At 43.8% G+C, this 18,659-nt stretch overlaps 1 protein-coding gene across 2 annotated transcripts; it reads left to right on the top strand.

Moving 5' to 3' along the window:
* Nucleotides 1-674: 674 nt before the first annotated feature.
* On the top strand, nucleotides 675-2,506 carry LOC135558092 (large ribosomal subunit protein P2-like). Of its 2 annotated transcripts, none has more exons than XM_064991844.1 (5): nucleotides 675-750; nucleotides 1,333-1,456; nucleotides 1,605-1,653; nucleotides 1,864-1,959; nucleotides 2,389-2,506. In XM_064991844.1, exons 2-5 carry the CDS (start codon nucleotides 1,334-1,336, stop codon nucleotides 2,463-2,465), a joined length of 345 nt encoding a protein of 114 aa, XP_064847916.1. In that variant the 5' UTR covers nucleotides 675-750; nucleotide 1,333; the 3' UTR covers nucleotides 2,466-2,506. The 2 variants fall into 2 exon arrangements, with proteins under 2 accessions (XP_064847916.1, XP_064847922.1); XM_064991850.1 differs by having other exon boundaries at nucleotides 693-820.
* Nucleotides 2,507-18,659: the final 16,153 nt, after the last annotated feature.

Here is an 18,659-nt window from a genome sequence, read left to right as displayed (position 1 = left end):
ATGTGCTTCTCTCAGTTTATTCTGTCCATTTGTATTGTGTTACGTTGATGTTGATGTATAGAATTATTTAGATCAAAATTATTTAGATCCAAAAACTGCACAAAATAAATGATACCATGAAAAATGTTTTCATTTGCTTATTTTTATTCTCAATTTACTATTACCATCACTTTTATTGTGTATTTCCTTTAACAATTGTAGTTTTAACATCCTTTTTGTTTAGGAGGCCCACGTTTTTTGTTTGATACCAAATTTTGATTATGCCATATTATGTCATATTGCCAGAGGCAAGAATGGTACTATAGTAAGGGCTCTGTGCCGTTTCATAGAGTATGGCACTATGTTGGTACTAATGTAGTCCAAATTAGGTGTCTGTTCTAAGGTCACAGCACAGTCCCAGCTCCATCTGTCCCGTTATTGACCACTGAGAGCAATGGGACTTTGCTGGACTGAACAGTGGCCCAATCACTTACATGCGGCGTATCATTATCACCATGTAGTGATTCCAGTTTCCCTAAATGTTTTTTTTTTTCTGACACTTTTCATTGGGTTGACGCCGCTCGGCCTCCGGACCATCTCCTCACTTCGCCTTGCAAATCAAGTCCACCCTGTTGGAATTTTCTCCTCCAATCAAAATTCATTCGATTTCCCCGCCCATCATGCGTTTTTCCGTTTCCCCCTGCCTTGGAACTTCCTTTCCGCCTGTGCAAATCTCGTCGTGAACACGCATCTCTGTCTTTTCCGTGTCAAGTGAGTGTCTTTTAAAGGCAATTTAGGATATACACACCCAGTGAAAATACGTCCAACACGGAACCGTAACGTAGGCATTCCTTTGAAATATTTGTCTTACCCCTAACCTAAAATTGGACAGCAAATGTATGGGAGAGGAGCATGCTAGCCAGTTAGCTTGCCACCTAACAGCCATGACATGTCACCATGTGAACTCGCTCTCACTATTGCCTCAAAGAAACAAGGCCCAAAACTAGCTAGCTAAGTGATTGGTAACATTATTCACTAGGGAGTTTTTCAGTGCCACATCTTCATATTCTGATTGAATAAATAAGTTATCAGTGACAACCTCACTAACTGGAACTTTGTGGACAGTGCGCTGGCAAGCTCGACTAGCTAGCTAATTTGCTAACCTCAGTTATCTAGTTAGCTAATCTATCAGATGTTTTGAGTAAGGCAATGAGTCCTAGTGTTTGGTTAAGATGCCCAACCAACGTGTTTTTTTCTCACTTAGATTCTGGAGAAGGTGTATACAAGGCATTTTTTAATGCCTTGTTTTTTATTGTCATATGATGTATAACTGCATCATGACCTGTATTGCAGAATGCGTTACGTTGCTGCATACCTGCTCTCTGCCCTTGGTGGTAATGCCAGCCCACAGGCTGCGGACATCAAGAAGATCCTGGAAAGTGTTGGCATTGAGGCTGACAAAACACGCATGGAGAAGGTATGCTTAATATCACATGTTTGGCCTTATCTCAGTGTTGAGTAAAATAAACGCACAACGTGTGTGTTCTGAAAGTTGAGCTCAAACAAAACATGCTTGCAATTTCTATGGACCACTAATTTATGACCCCTTTCTTTTCCCCCTTCAGGTCGTCACTGAACTCGGTGGCAAAAATGTGGAAGAGGTGATTGCCCAAGGTGAGTTGCAGAACTGTCAATGCATAATCTAAAGTCACTAAAGAGAACACATCTTAGTCCATTCTGGACTAAGCACACTGGTGGTTTAATCTGCTAGACATTTGCTTTGAAACTCTAGCAAGGCTTATCTGCCACTGTATTAGTGTTATTAGTTATTGGTATATACAGCAATATAGTTGTAATTAAATCAAACTGTCATTTTCCTCACAGGCTATGGTAAACTGGCCAGTATGCCAGCAGGTGGTGCTGTGGCAGTGGCCAGCTCAGGTGGAGCCGCTGCTGCTGGGGCAGCTGCCCCCACTGCAGGTGAGCGTACATCAGAGCCCACATGAGTGTTCGAGATCCTTGTCAAGTTGACCTTTTCTATAATTTTTCATACCAAACTGGGCTCAATGCCTTCTAATGGGGTGTTAAGTTATAGATATTGATGTGTGGGTCAGCTCAATATCTATTGGGCACTTGGTCAGGCAAGCTAAAGCTTATTTGCCTTTACTAAATACATAAATGTTATAGTAATGACCAGAACTGAAAAAATAGCAGGTCAGTTTCAGATTAGTAAATGGCTGATCAGCGCATTACTAGTTCATAAAGGGTAGTTTATTTTGTTTATGAACATGTATTTTGGTAAACTGTTTATTATATTACTTTCACTATAACTCACTTTGAATATCTGTTTTCAGACAATGTATTTGGTGAAGATGGTATTGTTAATTGATTACTGTGATCTCTTTACAGCTGAGGAGAAGAAGGAAGAGAAGGAGGAGTCTGAAGAGGGATCTGATGATGACATGGGATTCGGCCTGTTCGACTAAACTTGTTAAAAATCTGAAATAAACTTTGTAATTGAGGAATAGGCTAAATGTTCCTTGTATTTTCTGCATTGGGTATCTTGCTTAATGAAAGTTAACTTTTCTTTTCGTCTGGACACAGTCAGTCGCTGAAGCATTTGGGTGCTGCATAGCCCTTGATCATGACTGTTCCATTACATTACACAAGACATTGGATGACTGCGTCTTCTGTACTGGGGAATTTTGTTAAGAGCCCTGGATGCTCAGTTTGAACATTACCACACATCACTTGCGGCAGTGTTTTGGAAGCAAAAGGACCTTATCTTTCATATCAGATAGAAATATAATAAAAAAGGATGTGTTCCCAAAAATATAGTATCTCCATGTTACAGTGTTTACAGAAAACAGATTGAAGTTAGTCTACTTACAACCTGTGCTAATTGGCCATCTGCATCTCCTAACGTGTGTAAATGGACCCTACAAAAGGGTTGTCAGTGGAAAAATAATATTGGCTGCAACCTAACTGTACAACAAGTGAATTTAGCATTTGTGAAATTATTTTGGGATATGAAAGTAGGGATTTATGTTTATAGAATTTTACCACAATTGAGAATCGATTCAGGTTTAGATGGAGTATTTGGCTGTTTAGGCTTCCAGAGCCACATCTTTAAACAACATGTAAGGTCCTTGGACTATAAGGGGTACCGTTATATACCTTTAATCAATTTTGGGAATTATAGTCAAGGTGTGTGACTGGTATTGATTGTCGACTAATTTCACTGCTACTACACAATGATTTCGGTAGTTGCTAGTGTGGTAAAAGGTTAAATTCATGGGTAAAATAGCAGATGGCGCTATTTACCCTTCTGCTACTGGCCCTGTCCAGAAACAACCGTCTCCCTAGGCACTTGTCTTGAATGGGTAGTATAACAAATGTTGGGCTCATGAGTCTGCAGCTATGGTCCACATAAAACATCACAGGCTAATACATACATTAATAGACAAGGACAGAACTATATACACATATTTCAAATTGTATTTGTCACATGTGCCGAAAAAACAGGTATTACAGTGAAATGCTTATAAGCCCTTAACCAACAATGCAGTTCTAAGAAAATACCAACAAAAAAAGAGATAATAACAAATAATTAAAGAGCAGCAGTATATAACAATAGCGGGGCTACATACAGGGGGTACCGGTGTCGAGGTAATTGAGGTAATATGTGCATGTAGGTAGAGTTATTAAAGTGACTGCAGAGATATTAACAGAGTAGCAGCAGCGTGGAGGGGGGCAATACAAATAGTCTGGGTAGCCATTTGATTAGATGTTCAGTAGTCTTATGGCTTGGGGGTAGAAGCTGTTTAGAAGCCTCTTGGGCCTAGACATGGCGCTCTGGTAGCACTTGCCGTGCGGTAGCAGAGAAAACAGTCTATGACTAGGGTGGCTGGAGTCTTTGACTATTTAGGCCCTTCCTCTGTCACCGCCTGGTATAGAGGTCCTGGATGGCAGGAAGCTTGACCCCGGTGATGTACTTGGTCGTACGTACTACCCTCTGTAGTGCCTTGCGGTCGGAGGCCCAAGCAGTTGCCATACCAGGCACTGATGCAACCCGTCAGGATGCTCTCGATGGTGCAGCTGTAAAATGTTTTGAGGATCTGAGGACCCATGACAAATCTTTTCAGTCTCCTGACGGGGAAAGGGTTTTGTCGTGCCCTCTTCACGGCTCTTGGTGTGCTTGGGCCATGTTAGTTTGTTGGTGATGTGGACGCCAAGGAACTTGAAGCTCTCAACCTGCTCCACCGCAGCCCAGTCGATGAGAATGGTGCGTGCTCGGTCCTCCTTTTCCTGTAGTCCACAATCATCTCCTTTGTCTTGATCACGTTGAGGGAGAGGTTGTTGTCCTTGCACCACACAGTCAGGTCTATGACCTCCTCACTATAGGCTGTCTCAATGTTGTCGGTGATCAAGCCTACCACTGTTGTGTCATCAGCAAACTTAATGATGGTGTTGGAGTCATGCCTGGCCGTGCAGTCATGAGTGAACAGGGAGTACAGGAGGGGACTGAGCATGCACTTCTGAGGGGCCCCCGTGTTGAGGATCAGCGTGGCGGATGTGTTGTTACCTACCCTTACCACCTGGGGGCAGCCCGTCAGGAAGTCCAGGATCCAGTTGCAGAGGGAGGTGTTTAATCCCTGGGTCCTTAGCTTAGTGATGAGTTTTGAGGGCATTATGGTGTTGAACGCTGAGCTGTAGTCAATGAATAGTATTCTCACATAGGTGTTCCTTTTGTCCATTTAATATAAGTTGTCCATTTAATATAAGTATACACATTTATGCCTTCATAACCATGTGATTCATAGACTACTGAATGCAAGTGAAACACACGAAAATCGAAGTACATTAAACGAGATGTGTTGCAAATAGGCTGCTGACACTGCTAAATTCCCCTGATGTAAATAATGCTACCATGTTCCTATAGTTACCACCCTTAATGGGTATCCTGGGTATAGACTTTTACAATTACCACCCTCAATGAGTTTCCTGAGGTAAGATGTAATCTCTTAAAGGTCCAATGCAGCCGTTATCTCAATATCAAATCATTTCTGGCTAACAATTAAGTACCTTACTGTGATTGTTTTCAATTGAAATGGTCCAAAATCATCATATTGTAACGGCGTTCTTCGTTTGTCGAAAGAGAGTCGGACCGAAATGCAGCGTGTTGGTTACTCATGTTTATTAGTGAAACAAACAACGGAACTATACATGAAATAACTAATAAATACAAAACAACAAACGGAACGTGAAACCTATTACAGCCTATCTGGTGAACACTACACAGAGACAGGAACAATCACCCACGAAATACAAAGTGAAAACCAGGCTACCTAAATACGGTTCCCAATCAGAGACAACGAGAATCACCTGACTCTGATTGAGAACCGCCTCAGGCAGCCAAACCTATACAACACCTCTACTCAGCCGCAATCCCAAATACTACATACCCCAATACGAAAATACAATACATAAACCCATGTCACACCCTGGCCTAACCAAATATATAACGAAAACACAAAATACAATGACCAAGGCATGACAGAACCCCCCCCCCCTAAGGTGCGGACTCCCGAACGCACCTCAAAACCATAGGGAGGGTCCGGGTGGGCGTCTGTCCATGGTGGCGGTTCCGGCTCGGGACGTGGACCCCACTTCATAAATGTCATTGTTCCTCCCCTTCGCGTCCTGAGATGATTCACCCTCGCCACCGACCATGGCCGAATAGTCCTCACCCAGAACCCCACTAAACTGAGGAGCAGCTCGTGACTGAGGCAGCTCGGGACTGAGGCAGCTCGGGACTGAGGGGCAGCTCGGGACTGAGGGGCAGCTCGGGACTGAGGGGCAGCTCGGGACTGAGGGGCAGCTCGGGACTGAGAGGCAGCCCAGTACTGAGAAGAAGCCCAGTACTGAGAAGAAGCCCAGTACTGAGAAGAAGCCCAGTACTGAGATGAAGCCCAGCCAGGCAGTTGAATCCGGCAGATCCTGGTTGACTGGCGGATCCTGGCTGACTATCAGATCTGGCAGATCCTGGCTGACTGGCGGATCCTGGCTGACTGGCGGATCCTGGCTGACTGGCGGATCCTGGCTGACTGGCTGATCCTGGCTGACTGGCGGATCCTGGCTGACTGGCAGATCCTGGCCGACTGGCGGATCCTGGCTGACTAGCAGATCTGGCAGAGTCTGGTTGACTGGCAGATCTGGAAGAGTGTGGTTGACTGGCAGATCTGGAAGAGTCTGGCTGTCTGGCAGATCTGGAAGAGTCTGGCTGACTGGCAGATCTGGAAGAGTCTGGCTGACTGGCAGATCTGGAAGAGTCTGGCTGACTGGCAGATCTGGAAGAGTCTGGCTGTCTGGCAGATCTGGAAGAGTCTGGCTGTCTGGCAGATCTGGAAGAGTCTGGCTGTCTGGCAGATCTGGAAGAGTCTGGCTGACTGACAGATCTGGAAGAGTCTGGCTGACTGGCAAATCTGGAAGAGTCTGGCTGTCTGGCAGATCTGGAAGAGTCTGGCTGACTGGCAGATCTGGAAGAGTCTGGCTGACTGGCAGATCCTGGCAGACTGACGGCTCTGGCTGCTTCATGCTGACTGACGGCTCTGGCTGCTCCATGCTGACTGGCGGCTCTGGCTGCTCCATGCAGACTGGCAGCTCTGGCTGCTCCATGCAGACTGGCAGCTCCTTGCAGACTGGCAGCTCTAGCTGCTCCATGCAGACTGGCAGCTCCTTGCAGATTGGCAGCTCTAGCTGCTCCATGCAGACTGGCAGCTCTGGCTGCTCCATGCAGACTGGCAGCTCTAGCTGCTCCATACAGGCAGGAGGCTCCGGCAGCGCTGTAGAGGAGGAAGGCTCTAGAACCGCTGAACAGGCGGGAGACTCCGACAGCACAGGAGAGGGAGAAAGCGCTGGCTGCGCTGAACAGGCGAGGCGCACTGAAGGCCTGATGCGTGGTGCTGGCACTGGTGGTATTGGGCCGAGGACACGCACAGGAAGCCTAGTGCGGGGAGCTGCTACCGGAGGGCTGGGGTGTGGAGGTGGTACTGGATAGAGGACAGGCACAGGAAGCCTGGTGCGGGGAGCTACCATCAGAGGACTGGTGTGTGAAGGTGGCACAGGATGGACTGGACCGTGAAGGTGTACTGGAGAGCCTGAGAGCAGGACTGGCACAGGACGTGCAAGGCTAGGTAGGTACACAGGAGGCCTAGTGCGTGAGGCTGGCACATTTTTCACCAGCCGACTAACACGCACCTCAGGACTAGTATGGAGCGCTGACCCAGGTGCCATTAAATCCCCGACATGCTCCGTTGGACGAATATTGTACCTAAAGCACCAAACTAGCAACTCCCTCATTACTTTTTCCTCCAATTTCCCCATTAACTCCTTCACAGTCTCTGCTTCGCTCACCTCCAACACCGATTCTGGTCTCCTCCTTGGCTCTTCACGATAAACAGGGAGAGTTGGCTCAGGTCTGTCTCCTGACTCAGCCACTCCCCCTCTGAGCCCCCCCAAGAAATTTTTGGGGCTTCACTCTGCGCCGCCGTGTCTTTTTTTTCGACTCCATTCTCCTATAGCCCTCTTCGCACTGCTCCAGCGAATCCCAGGCGGGCTCCGGCACTCTCTCTGGGTCGGCCGCCCACCTGTCTATTTCTTCCCACGTCGTAATATCCATACTGTACTCCTCTCTGGGCTGCTCCTGTTTCCATCCACGTCGCCGTGCTGCCTCCTCATACCAGCGCCTCTCCGCTTTAGCCGCTTCTAGTTCCTCCTTGGGGCGGCGATATTCACCAGGCTGAGCCTTCTCCTTCCAGTTCCTGTTTCCTCTTCGCCTGCTGCACCTTTGGGCGGCTACACTCCCCTGGTTTAGCCCAGGGTCCTCTCCCGTCAAGGATTTCCTCCCATGTCCAGAAATCCTTAATACGCGGCTCCTCTTTGGGCTGCTCCTGCCTGTTGACACGCTGCTCGGTCCGTGTGTGGTGGGTGATTCTGTAACGGCGTTCTTCGTTTGTCGAAAGAGAGTCGGACCGAAATGCAGCGTGTTGGTTACTCATGTTTATTAGTGAAACAAACAACGTAACTAAACATGAAATAACTAATAAATACAAAACAACAAACGGAACGTGAAACCTATTACAGCCTATCTGGTGAACACTACACAGAGACAGGAACAATCACCCACGAAATACAAAGTGAAAACCAGGCTACCTAAATACGGTTCCCAATCAGAGACAACGAGAATCACCTGACTCTGATTGAGAATGCCTCAGGCAGCCAAACCTATACAACACCCCTACTCAGCCGCAATCCCAAATACTACAAACACCAATACGAAAATACAATACATAAACCCATGTCACACCCTGGCCTAACCAAATATATAACGAAAACACAAAATACAATGACCAAGGCGTGACACATATCTTAATAGCAAAGAGCAATTTCTCAAGAAAATAATTTTCCTATGACTGTCTGGGAATGGTCTGAGTGGGGAGGGGAAAACGGAAAACTAGCTGTTATTGGCAGAGAGGTTTGGAATACTTTCTTATTGGTCTATTAACTAATTTGTCAACAGGCAAGCCAAAACTCCATCCCACCAAACAGGCAGAAATTTCAGCCATATTTCAAACAACTCTTACACTAAAAGGGCATTATCATAATTTTCTACAATTTCACAGTATTATTCCAACCTCATAGTGCGGAAATATATAAAACACAGGAAATTACGTTTTTGACAGCACTGGGCCTTTAAATTTGTACAACTTTTGTTACAGCTACCACCCACAATGGGTTTCATTAGGTAAAATACAAGATTGGCACCTCCTCACCACTGATGAAAGGCGTCTGCATGCTTCCCAGCCAAAACAATTTATGCATATATTATGACAACATTTTGTGACATTTTGGTTCTTTTTGGTCTTCGGCAAGGGTTTTTTCAGTTGTTCAGGCACACAACATTTTTTCTTGAGGCAAGCCAAAGTCGGTTTCGGTAGCCGAAGTCGGTACCCCAAAGCCGAAGTCGGTAGCCGACTCGTCGACAATTGGTCAACAGTAAGGATTCTTCAATTAAGTGCCTGTTGTCATTCAAAGGGAGACGACACCTTCTTATGCACATTTTTTCCACTTGAGAAATACTGCACCAAACATCCTAGTCAGATGCAAAATTATGTGACGAAGGTCTCCTCTGCAAAAAAATTATCTTAGATTAATTCTGACTATTTTGAGGAAGTGTATACTGGCTACAGCGTCTGAAAATTGACAAACAGTATTATTGTCGCTTTTTTCTAATTTTTCAAGCGAAAGTATTTTTTAAGGTATAATGCAAGCACACTCGTTAGGTTCGGCTAGGCACCAGGCAAATTAAAGCATGCTGACGCCTTAACACAGGTGTCTCAGCCCTCTGCTGTACTCCCTGTTCTCGCACAACACCAACTCCATTATCAAGTTTGCTGACAACACCACAGATGTAGGCCTGGAAAACAACAACAACGAGTCAGCCTATAGGAAGGAAAGTGAACTGGCATTGGAATGCCAGGACACCAACCTCCCCCTCAACATCAGAAAAAGAAAGGGTTTGATTGTTGACTTCAGGAAACAGAGGAGGGAAAGTGCCCGAATCCACATCAATGGGAGTCAGTAGTTTTAAACTCCTCAACGTCCACATCACAGAGGACTTGACATGGACCAACAACACCAAAACTCTTGTCAAGAGGATGCAACAGCGTCTCTACTTCCTAAGGCAGCTAAAGAAATTCGGCATGCCACTCCAGGTCCTCTTCAAATACTACCGCTGCACCATCAGAGCATCCTGACTGGTTGCATCACAGCCTGGTGTGGGAATTGCTCCATCCATGACCACAAGACCCTCCAGCAGGTGGTGAGGACAGCCCAGCACAGGACATCTACTTGAAACGGTGCCTGAGGAAGGCCCGCAGCATCATCACGGACCCCACACATATCAGCTAAGAGCTGTTCACTCCATTACCGTCGGACAGACAGAATTGGAGCATGAAGTCTGATACCAACAGGCTCAGAGACAGTTTCTATCTACAAGCCATCAGACTGCTGAACACTTGAACTGGACTGACCACCAGCTCTGATTCTCCACACCTTAGCACACATGCACTCACACACACAGTCGTGTTTAATTAACTAACCTTGTGGGGACACACAATTAATAACCGTTCAAAATCCTATTTTCCCTAACCCCTAAACCAAACCCAGTACATCACTGGGGCCAAGCTTCCAGCCATCCCGGACCTCTATACCAGGTGGTGTCAGAGGAAGGCCCTAAAAATGGTCAAAGACTCCAGCCACCCTAGTCATAGGTTATTCTCTCAACCGGTACCGGAGCGCCATGTCTAGGTCCAAAAGGCTTCTCAACAGCTTCTACCCCCAAGCCATAAGACTCCTGTAAAGCTAATCAAATGGCTATCCAAACTATTTACATTGTCTCCCCTCTTCTTTTAAGCTGCTGCTATTCTCTGTTTATTATCTATACATAGTCACTTTAAAAACATCTTAAGGATCCGCCCATTTTTTCCCAATTTTCTCCTAAAATGACATACCCAAAACGAATTGCCTGTAGCTCAGGACCTGAAGCAAGGATATGCATATTCTTGATAACATTTGAAAGGAAACACTTTGAAGTTTATGGAATTGTTAAATTAATGTAGGAGAATATAAAACATTAGATCTGAAATGCAAGAGAAAGGCCATAATGTATTATTCCAGCCCAGGTGCAATTTAGATATTGGCCACTAGATGGCAGCAGTGTATGTGCACAGATTTATACTGATCCAATGAACCATTGCATTTCTGTTCAACATTTTGTATCAAGACTGTCCAAATGTGCCTAATTGGTTTATTAATACATTTTCAAGTTCATAACTGTGCACTCTCCTCAAACAATAGCATGGTATTCATTCACTGTATTAGCTACTGTAAATTGGACAGTGCAGTTTGATTAACACGAATTTAAGCTTTCTGACAATATCAGATATGTTTATGTCCTGGGAAATTTTCTTGTTACGTACAACCTCATGCTAATCACATTAGCCTACGTTAGCTCAACTGTCCCGCGGGGGACCCACTGATCCTGTAGAGGTTTTAACTCTACCTACATGTACATATTACCTCAATTACCTCGACTAACTGGTGCCCTGGCACACTGACTCGGTACCGGTACCCCTTGTACATAGCCTCGCTATTGTTATTTTACTGCTGCTTTTTTATTATTTGTTCATTTATTTGATATTTTTTACTTATCTATTTTTCCATTAACACTTTTTATTTTTTATTTTTTTTGTTGTTCTTAAAACCTCTTAAAGCATTGTTGGTTATGGGCTTGTAAGTAAGCATTTCACTGTAAGGTCTGTTCTATTCGGCACATGTGACAAATAACATTTGATTTGATTTGAAACCCTTACCCTAAACCAACCCTAACCTTAACCCCAATGTGATTTTCTGGATTTTTGTTTTAGATTCCGTCTCTCACAGTTGAAGTGTACCTATGATAAAAATTACAGCCCTCTACATGCTTTGTAAGTAGGGAAAACCTGCAAAATTGGAAGTGTATCAAATACTTGTTCTTCCCACTGTATATATTCATGCTACACACACATCACAACTGCAGCTACCAGACTAGTATTGTTAAATTGTTATATACTGTACAATTGAAACACTTGGCCCCCAAACCCCCGTCCTCAAAACACATGTAAATATTAGACTATAAATTGTGCCTTCCTGTATTATACTTGTTTAAAATGTTGATTCTATTCTACTGAGCCATTTACTTTATGTTCATAATCTTATCTTTTAGTATATATTATTGCAAGTAAGAATTTATTTGGAAGGTGTATACCATGTGTATCCTGTACATACGACTAATAAAACTTGAAACATTCATGAACATGAAATAACCAGGCCTTGAATCTTGAGCCTTGTTACAGTCTATCGCCCTTAATAACGGGTTAGCTGAGATATAGTGTGCTATGGGTTGCATTGGGTAAAATGCAACATTCATGAACATGAAATAATCAGGCCTTGATCTTGAGCCTTGGCATAGTCCATCACCCTTAACGGGTTAGCTGAGATACAGTGTCATGTGTTACATTCTACCACCCATGAAGGGTTAGCTGAGGTATTGTGCTGGGCTTTGGACCTGCTCATAAAATGAACAAGGTCCCTATGAATCAGTTGTTGTTACACTCCTGCTCATATAAAATTAACCAGAATCAGATGGAAGTTTCACCTAAGGTCCTTGGTTCCGCTGAGGCTTTCACCTCAGCCACCGTGATCAGAGTTAACGGACGTGAAAGCAGCAACCTTGAATCATGTGGAGTTTCCTCCCTCTAAAGTTTCAACTTAATGATTCCCACATTCATTTCCCTACACCACATTCACACCCAGCAGCATCCACCAGTCACACACATACACACATATCAGTACACACTTCGGTATCATGGACAGAACAAGATTTTTTAAAAGAATGCTCACTTTATACACGTATGCCTAACATTCCATACATCAATAATACTTTGCTCTACTGAGGCAGGCCCTGATATCCTAATGTCACCGCATCAATGTTCTTTACATAACTTGAGAGATTCTCACATCAGTCACCCACTGGGCACAGACGTCAATTCAATGTCTATTCAACATTGGTTCAACATAATTTCATCGAAATGACATGGAAACAATGTTTATTCAACCAGTGTGTGCCCAGTGAGTAGTCAGAGAGCTGAACAGAGTATCATATCATACAGAGCATGACTGAAGTCCTTACTCTACTGCTTTCTCTAAGCAGGCCCTGATATTGTCACACCCCAACCATAGTTTGCTTTGTATGTTTCTATGTTTTGTTCGGTCAGGGTGTGATCTGAGTGGGCATTCTATGTTACATGTCTAGTTTGTCTATTTCTATGTTTGGCCTGATATGGTTCTCAATCAGAGGTAGGTGTTAGTCATTGTCTCTGATTGGGAACCATATTTAGGTAGCCTGGTTTGTGTTGGGTTTTGTGGGTGGTTGTCTCCTGTGTCAGTGTTTGTACCACACGGGACTGGTTTGGGTTTTCATGTTTCTTGTTTTTGTAGTTTATTCATGTATGGTTTCATTATTGAAGAACCATGATTTATAACCACGCTGCATTTTGGTCCGCCTCGCCTTCACCAGAAGAAAACCGTTACAGATATACCTTTAACCCAAACACCAGATGTGCTCGAGATGAAGATGCTACAAGCTATTTAGGTCAGAGGCATTGTGATGTGCTGTTTTATTCATTTTTTGCCAAAATGTTGCTCTCTGATGGTCCAATTACACTTTGTGTTGAATGACTGAGAGTTGCAGATAAGTGAGAACTGGGTTAATGTCAACTTGTGTAAAGTTGTGAGAGTTGGTAAACATAATAAGGATGCAGCTGTCAGCATTAGTGTGCTTTGTCAGCAGCTACTGGCTGTTGGGCAGGTGGTAAATTGGCTGTGCCAAATAATCATTGACGTTTTGTGCCTCCACTAGCCCCAGTAAACACAATTTTCTGAGTCTGAACAATGCAATGTTTCTATCTAGGACACAGGAAGGAATTAAACATAAGCTGCCCTCCCAAGCAATAACTGCTCATAGAGTGGAACTGAGAAAAATGCCTTCAAAGTTTTTAAATTGTCCAGCCAAATGAATTCTAGGGAGATCATTGGAGATGTAATGATCTGTTGCCTTACTATGAGTATTGTTTTTATTCATGTTGACCCTGACCTCTGACATGACCTTTGACCCTTAAATGGCAGTTACTGCCTTCTTCTTTGGCGTGATATGTTATAAATTGCAGGGTAATACCAAAGCAAAGAGCAGTATCTGCCATTTTCATTTGTTAGTTTACTATACTTCTCATTTATGCTATTAATACAAGATGAGTCTAATTAGTAACAGTGTTGAAACTGCATCTTTTGTGTGTCTTCCACTAAGATACCAGTTGCATATACATAGAGATGTAGATTCTGGGTCAGTCACATTACCTACTGTGTTTGACAAGTATTCCATGTCTTGTTATAAGAATAAATGTGAAAAGCAGCACTGCAATTGTTTGCAGTGCTGTATTTGTATTACCCTATGTCATACTTCTATCATGTTCCATCATTATATATTACAAGACAGGTAATCATTTCATGTAATAATTACCTGTCTTGTAATATATAATGATGGAACATGATAGAAGTATGACATAGGGTAATACAAATTATAAAAAATTACCATGAGATTGCTATTTTTTGTATTTTTCAAATGACACTTTTGAATGAATAAATAAATAACAGCTATAAGAATACATTTGAAACAGTTACATTGAATTTTTAAGTAAAACTTCTTCAGTGCTCTTCCATATCACTCCTTATCCTCAGCAATGCTGTTCACAGCCAAGGCATTCCAGAACTGCCTTCGATTTGCAGGCATCAGAGGACATAGCTTGGTGATTATGTCCAGCTTCTTGGACACTTCAATCCCGCTATCCTGTGTACGTAGTCTCTAGAGTGACTCTTCATGATAAAGTCAAGCTCTGTGAAGTCCTTTTCTTCATGGGAGACTTTGTAGAAGAGGCTCCTGGATCCACGTCTCAACTGGATCTCAGCCATCTCTGCCAGCTGTGGTGCTGCTGCCTTCTTCAGCTTGACGATGGAATGGCCAGCTTTCCATGCCAGGATGTTTTCCTTTTTCATTTCAACCACCTCCACCTTGCCTGCATTGGAAGTGGCGACCACATGGAGGAAGTCCCCGAAGTTGTACACCACACCTGCAGGTCGAGCTTTCATTTCCTGTTCCATGCCATGGTGGAAACTGTCTGCACTCATGAAGGTGTGTCCTGGCTCGAAGAACTTGAGGGTGATGTTCTCCATCAAAGTTGAGTCAGCATTGACAACACTCACCAGTGATGTTAGGAGGCACCAGTTTTTGTTTTGAGAAGTGCACCCAATACACTGCATGCTTGACATCTCTCTCATTCTCCAGTGCCTTTGCGTAAAATGAAGTAATCTCCTCTGCCTTCCGAACAGCTGTTCCTTCATGCCATACCACTGAGATTGTTTACTTCTTCTTTTGAGACTTCTTTCCAATGGTGGTGAATGTCTCGTGATAGGCAACGATTCTTCTTGTGAACAATGCTGATTTCACACCTGGCATGTGAGGGAGCATGGTGACTTTTTGCATATCAATGCTCCTCACAGACCAATCCTCAGGCCAATCTTTCTGTGCATCAGCCTGATAATGGCTTCTACTCTGCCCTGCAGACTTCTTATGTTCCTCATATTTCCTACATTGCCTGCAGTCGGGGTTGGTGATGGTGAATTCAGGTGCTGCATGGCTGTTGTCTTGGCAGGCTTGGGTTTCCATGGCCTCATTCTCCCTGTGCTCCATCTTCAGATGATGACCCTGCACCAAGCAGAGCTCGCACTCCTCCTCTCCAAGCTTCACAAAGCTGATGTTCCTTCCCTTTACCGCCTTGCGATAGGTTTCCTAACCGCAGCTGGCCTTTTTGTTCTTCTCCTTGTAGTCATTATGCATGAACCGAATATTGACGTCACTAGGGAGGTAGAGGCGATGTGGGACATGCTCTCGTCTGTAGTGGCTGATTTGGGGACGGAAGGACTCAATGTGTTGCAGGATTGGATTCATGTTCAATTTGCTCGCTGAAGCTATCTTTCCCCTCTGATCCTTTGGTGGAATCAGTTTGGTGGTGATTGACTTGCCCATCATCGTGACAATCAGCCTGTTATTTTTGGGATGGTAGCCAAATGTTGTCAGAAAAAACACTTTGCACACCTGTTGTGCAGAACCGCTCTGGTTTGGAAGATTGTACAGAAACGACCTGCTGCATCGACTGTCAGCACCAACAGTGATATTTTTCTTAGATTGCTGTGCCACCATGTGGAAGATCCATGTCCTCTTATACTTTATCTCCCAATACTTTTCCCATATTTCCTTTTGCCTACCCTGTGAAATATTCTGAGTACATTGTCTCTTGCATTTGGGACCACATGGCTTACCCATTGGTGGAATCTTGGATTTCTTGTTTGATAGGTTGTCTGGATGAACTTTACAACCAATTACATTTTATAACCTATGTTTCAGTACCCTCATTAACTGTCAGTTCATGACATCAATATACACTGAGTGTACAAAAAATGTGTGTGTTGACACATTGTCATGAGTGTGTGCTGCAATACCACTGGTGACATTGTGGCCTCATTGAAAGAGTGTGTGCGTTAGTGGTGCACGTCTCAGCTGTTGGTTCACCCACCCACAATTGCTAATACCCCCGTCCCCCCCTCCCCAACTGTATGTGATAAAGTATATATGTGATAACGACTCGCACCCAACCCCTTATGCTTGATCCAAAAATGTGGTCATAGGTATTCTTCGTATGGAGGGTGTGACGCAATTGCGGAGCCACCGGAGGCATGCAGAGGCCAAATCAAAATCCATACCGCATAGCTCTGCTCTGCTAAGAGCAAGAAGAATGAAAGTCCTGACGTCTGCGGCTGCTGCATCGCAGTAAATGCTGATTGACCACGCAGAGCCTATAACCCGCAAATGTAACGACGTTTTTCTGTTGAAGGAGGAGTGGACCAAAATGCAGAGTGGTGGTTACTCATATTTATTGTTGAAAATGACTAGACATGAAAATACTGAAATGTACAAAAAAAAACAACAGACGGAAACGTGAAAAAAACTATACAGCCTTTCTTGTGACTACAAACACAGAGACAGGAACAATCACCCACGAAACACTCAAAGAATATGGCTGCCTAAATATGGTTCCCAATCAGAGACAACGATAATCACCTGACTCTGATTCAGAACCGCCTCAGGCAGCCATAGACTACGCTAGACACCCCACAAAACCTCAAGACAAAAACACACCACAATAACCCATGTCACACCCTGGCCTGACCAAATAAATGAAGATAAACATAATAAATTTTGACCAGGGCGTGACAGCAAATATACACTGAGTGTACAAAACAACACCTGCTCTTTCCATGACATAGACTGACCAGGTGAATCCAGGTGAAATCTATGATACGATATTGATGTCACCTTTAAATGTAAAATCCCTGGTTCTGGTACCGGTTCCGACCGACATTTTCGCAAATAAATAGTTCTGTGGACACCATAGATCAAAATGGCTTGCATTGAGTGATAGCCCTTGTTCCAACGGACATTGTATGATATTTTTTGAACCTGTATGACACAGGATGTGAAATCTAAAAACACTTGAAACTCTTCTGACAGTCCAGCAACTCCTTCACTCATGCCGCAAAACATACCCTCGTAAAACTGACTATCCTACCGATCCTCGACATTGGCGATGTAATTCACAAAATAGCCTCCGACACTCTACTCAGCAAATTGGATGCAGTCTATCACAGTGCCATCCGTTTTGCCCCCAAAGCCCCATATACCACCCACCACTGCGACCTGTATGCTCTCATCGGCTGGCCCTCGCTACATATTCGTCGCCAGACTCACTGGCTCCAGGTCATCTATAAGTCTTTGCTAGGTAAAGCTCCGCCTTATCTCAACTCACTGGTCTCGATAACAACATCCACCCGTAGCACGCGCTCCAGCAGGTATATCTCACTGGTCATCCCCAAAGCCAACACCTCCTTTGGCCACCTTTCCTTCCAGTTTTCCTCACGCCTTTTGCACACACTGTATATAGACTTTTCAAAATTGTATTATTGACTGTACGTTTATTTATTCCGTGTGAAACTCTGTGTTGTTGTTTGTGTTGCACTGCTTTGCTTTATCTTGGCCAAGTCGCAGTTGTAAATGAGAACTTGTTCGCAAATGGCCTACCTGGTTAAATAAAGGTGAAATAAAACAAATAAACTCCTGGCTGAATCCTACCTCAGCCACTGACAAAACACATGCCTGATTCTTAAAAGACTCTACATGGCCAATCCAATGTCTGCAGTGGCCGTACAGCATTTATACTTCTTGCCTTTGCTGAGCATATCAGAGCTGTTGTCAAGGAAGTTGTTTACAGGACCTCCCGTCCTCACCTTCCGTCAACCAATGTCAATGTGGAGCTATACAGAGCCCTTCGCATTGTTATAACATTTGGAGAGACGCATGGCAATGCGCATTTTGGCCTCTGCATGCCTCCACAGGTCGCTGCAATTGCTTCACGCCATCCATTCCACGTCCCCGGCCACATTATTTGACCAAGCATACATTGGCTTATAGCCTACATTGTAGAGTAGCATGAGAGAGTGGTTAAATCACTGTAGCACATTCAGAGATCGATTTATAGCCATTCATCTAAAATAATTCATAGATTTTAAACAAAAAACACTTTCTGTTTGTCATAAATGGATAAGATTTAATGAGTTCAAGAAGCCAAGCTAGATGGGGGCAGACGTTTTGATCAAGAGAGACCTTTAGAAAATATGCACATTTTCTCGAACACTAAACATACAAATATGTATTTTACAGTTATAAAGAAGGTGACATCTTATAGTTAGTCATTTTATTTGATTATGTAAAGCATATAAGTCAAGTCTTATTCTTACAGTTTTGTTGAATAGGAAATACATCATAAAATATTTTATATTTTTATCATATTTGCACTATTTACTTGAGCTTGTGTCCTCACAAGTGACCACACCTCAGTAATTCATAATTA

The sequence above is a fragment of the Oncorhynchus masou genome, chromosome 2, assembly GCF_036934945.1.
Source record: "Oncorhynchus masou masou isolate Uvic2021 chromosome 2, UVic_Omas_1.1, whole genome shotgun sequence".
NCBI classification, from domain to species: domain Eukaryota; kingdom Metazoa; phylum Chordata; class Actinopteri; order Salmoniformes; family Salmonidae; genus Oncorhynchus; species Oncorhynchus masou.
Note: the sequence above shows the minus strand (reverse complement) of the source record. Positions and strands in the feature narration are given on the sequence as shown.

What these genes read in the sequence shown, in the direction of transcription:
- LOC135558092 (XM_064991844.1), top strand. Translation starts at nt 1,334, where the DNA reads ATGCGTTACGTTGCTGCATACCTGCTCTCTGCCCTTGGTGGTAATGCC. An exon ending in ACAAAACACGCATGGAGAAG is followed by an intron (nt 1,457 to 1,604) that starts GTATGCTTAATA and finishes TTCCCCCTTCAG; the next exon opens with GTCGTCACTGAACTCGGTGG. An exon ending in GGCAGCTGCCCCCACTGCAG is followed by an intron (nt 1,960 to 2,388) that starts GTGAGCGTACAT and finishes ATCTCTTTACAG; the next exon opens with CTGAGGAGAAGAAGGAAGAG.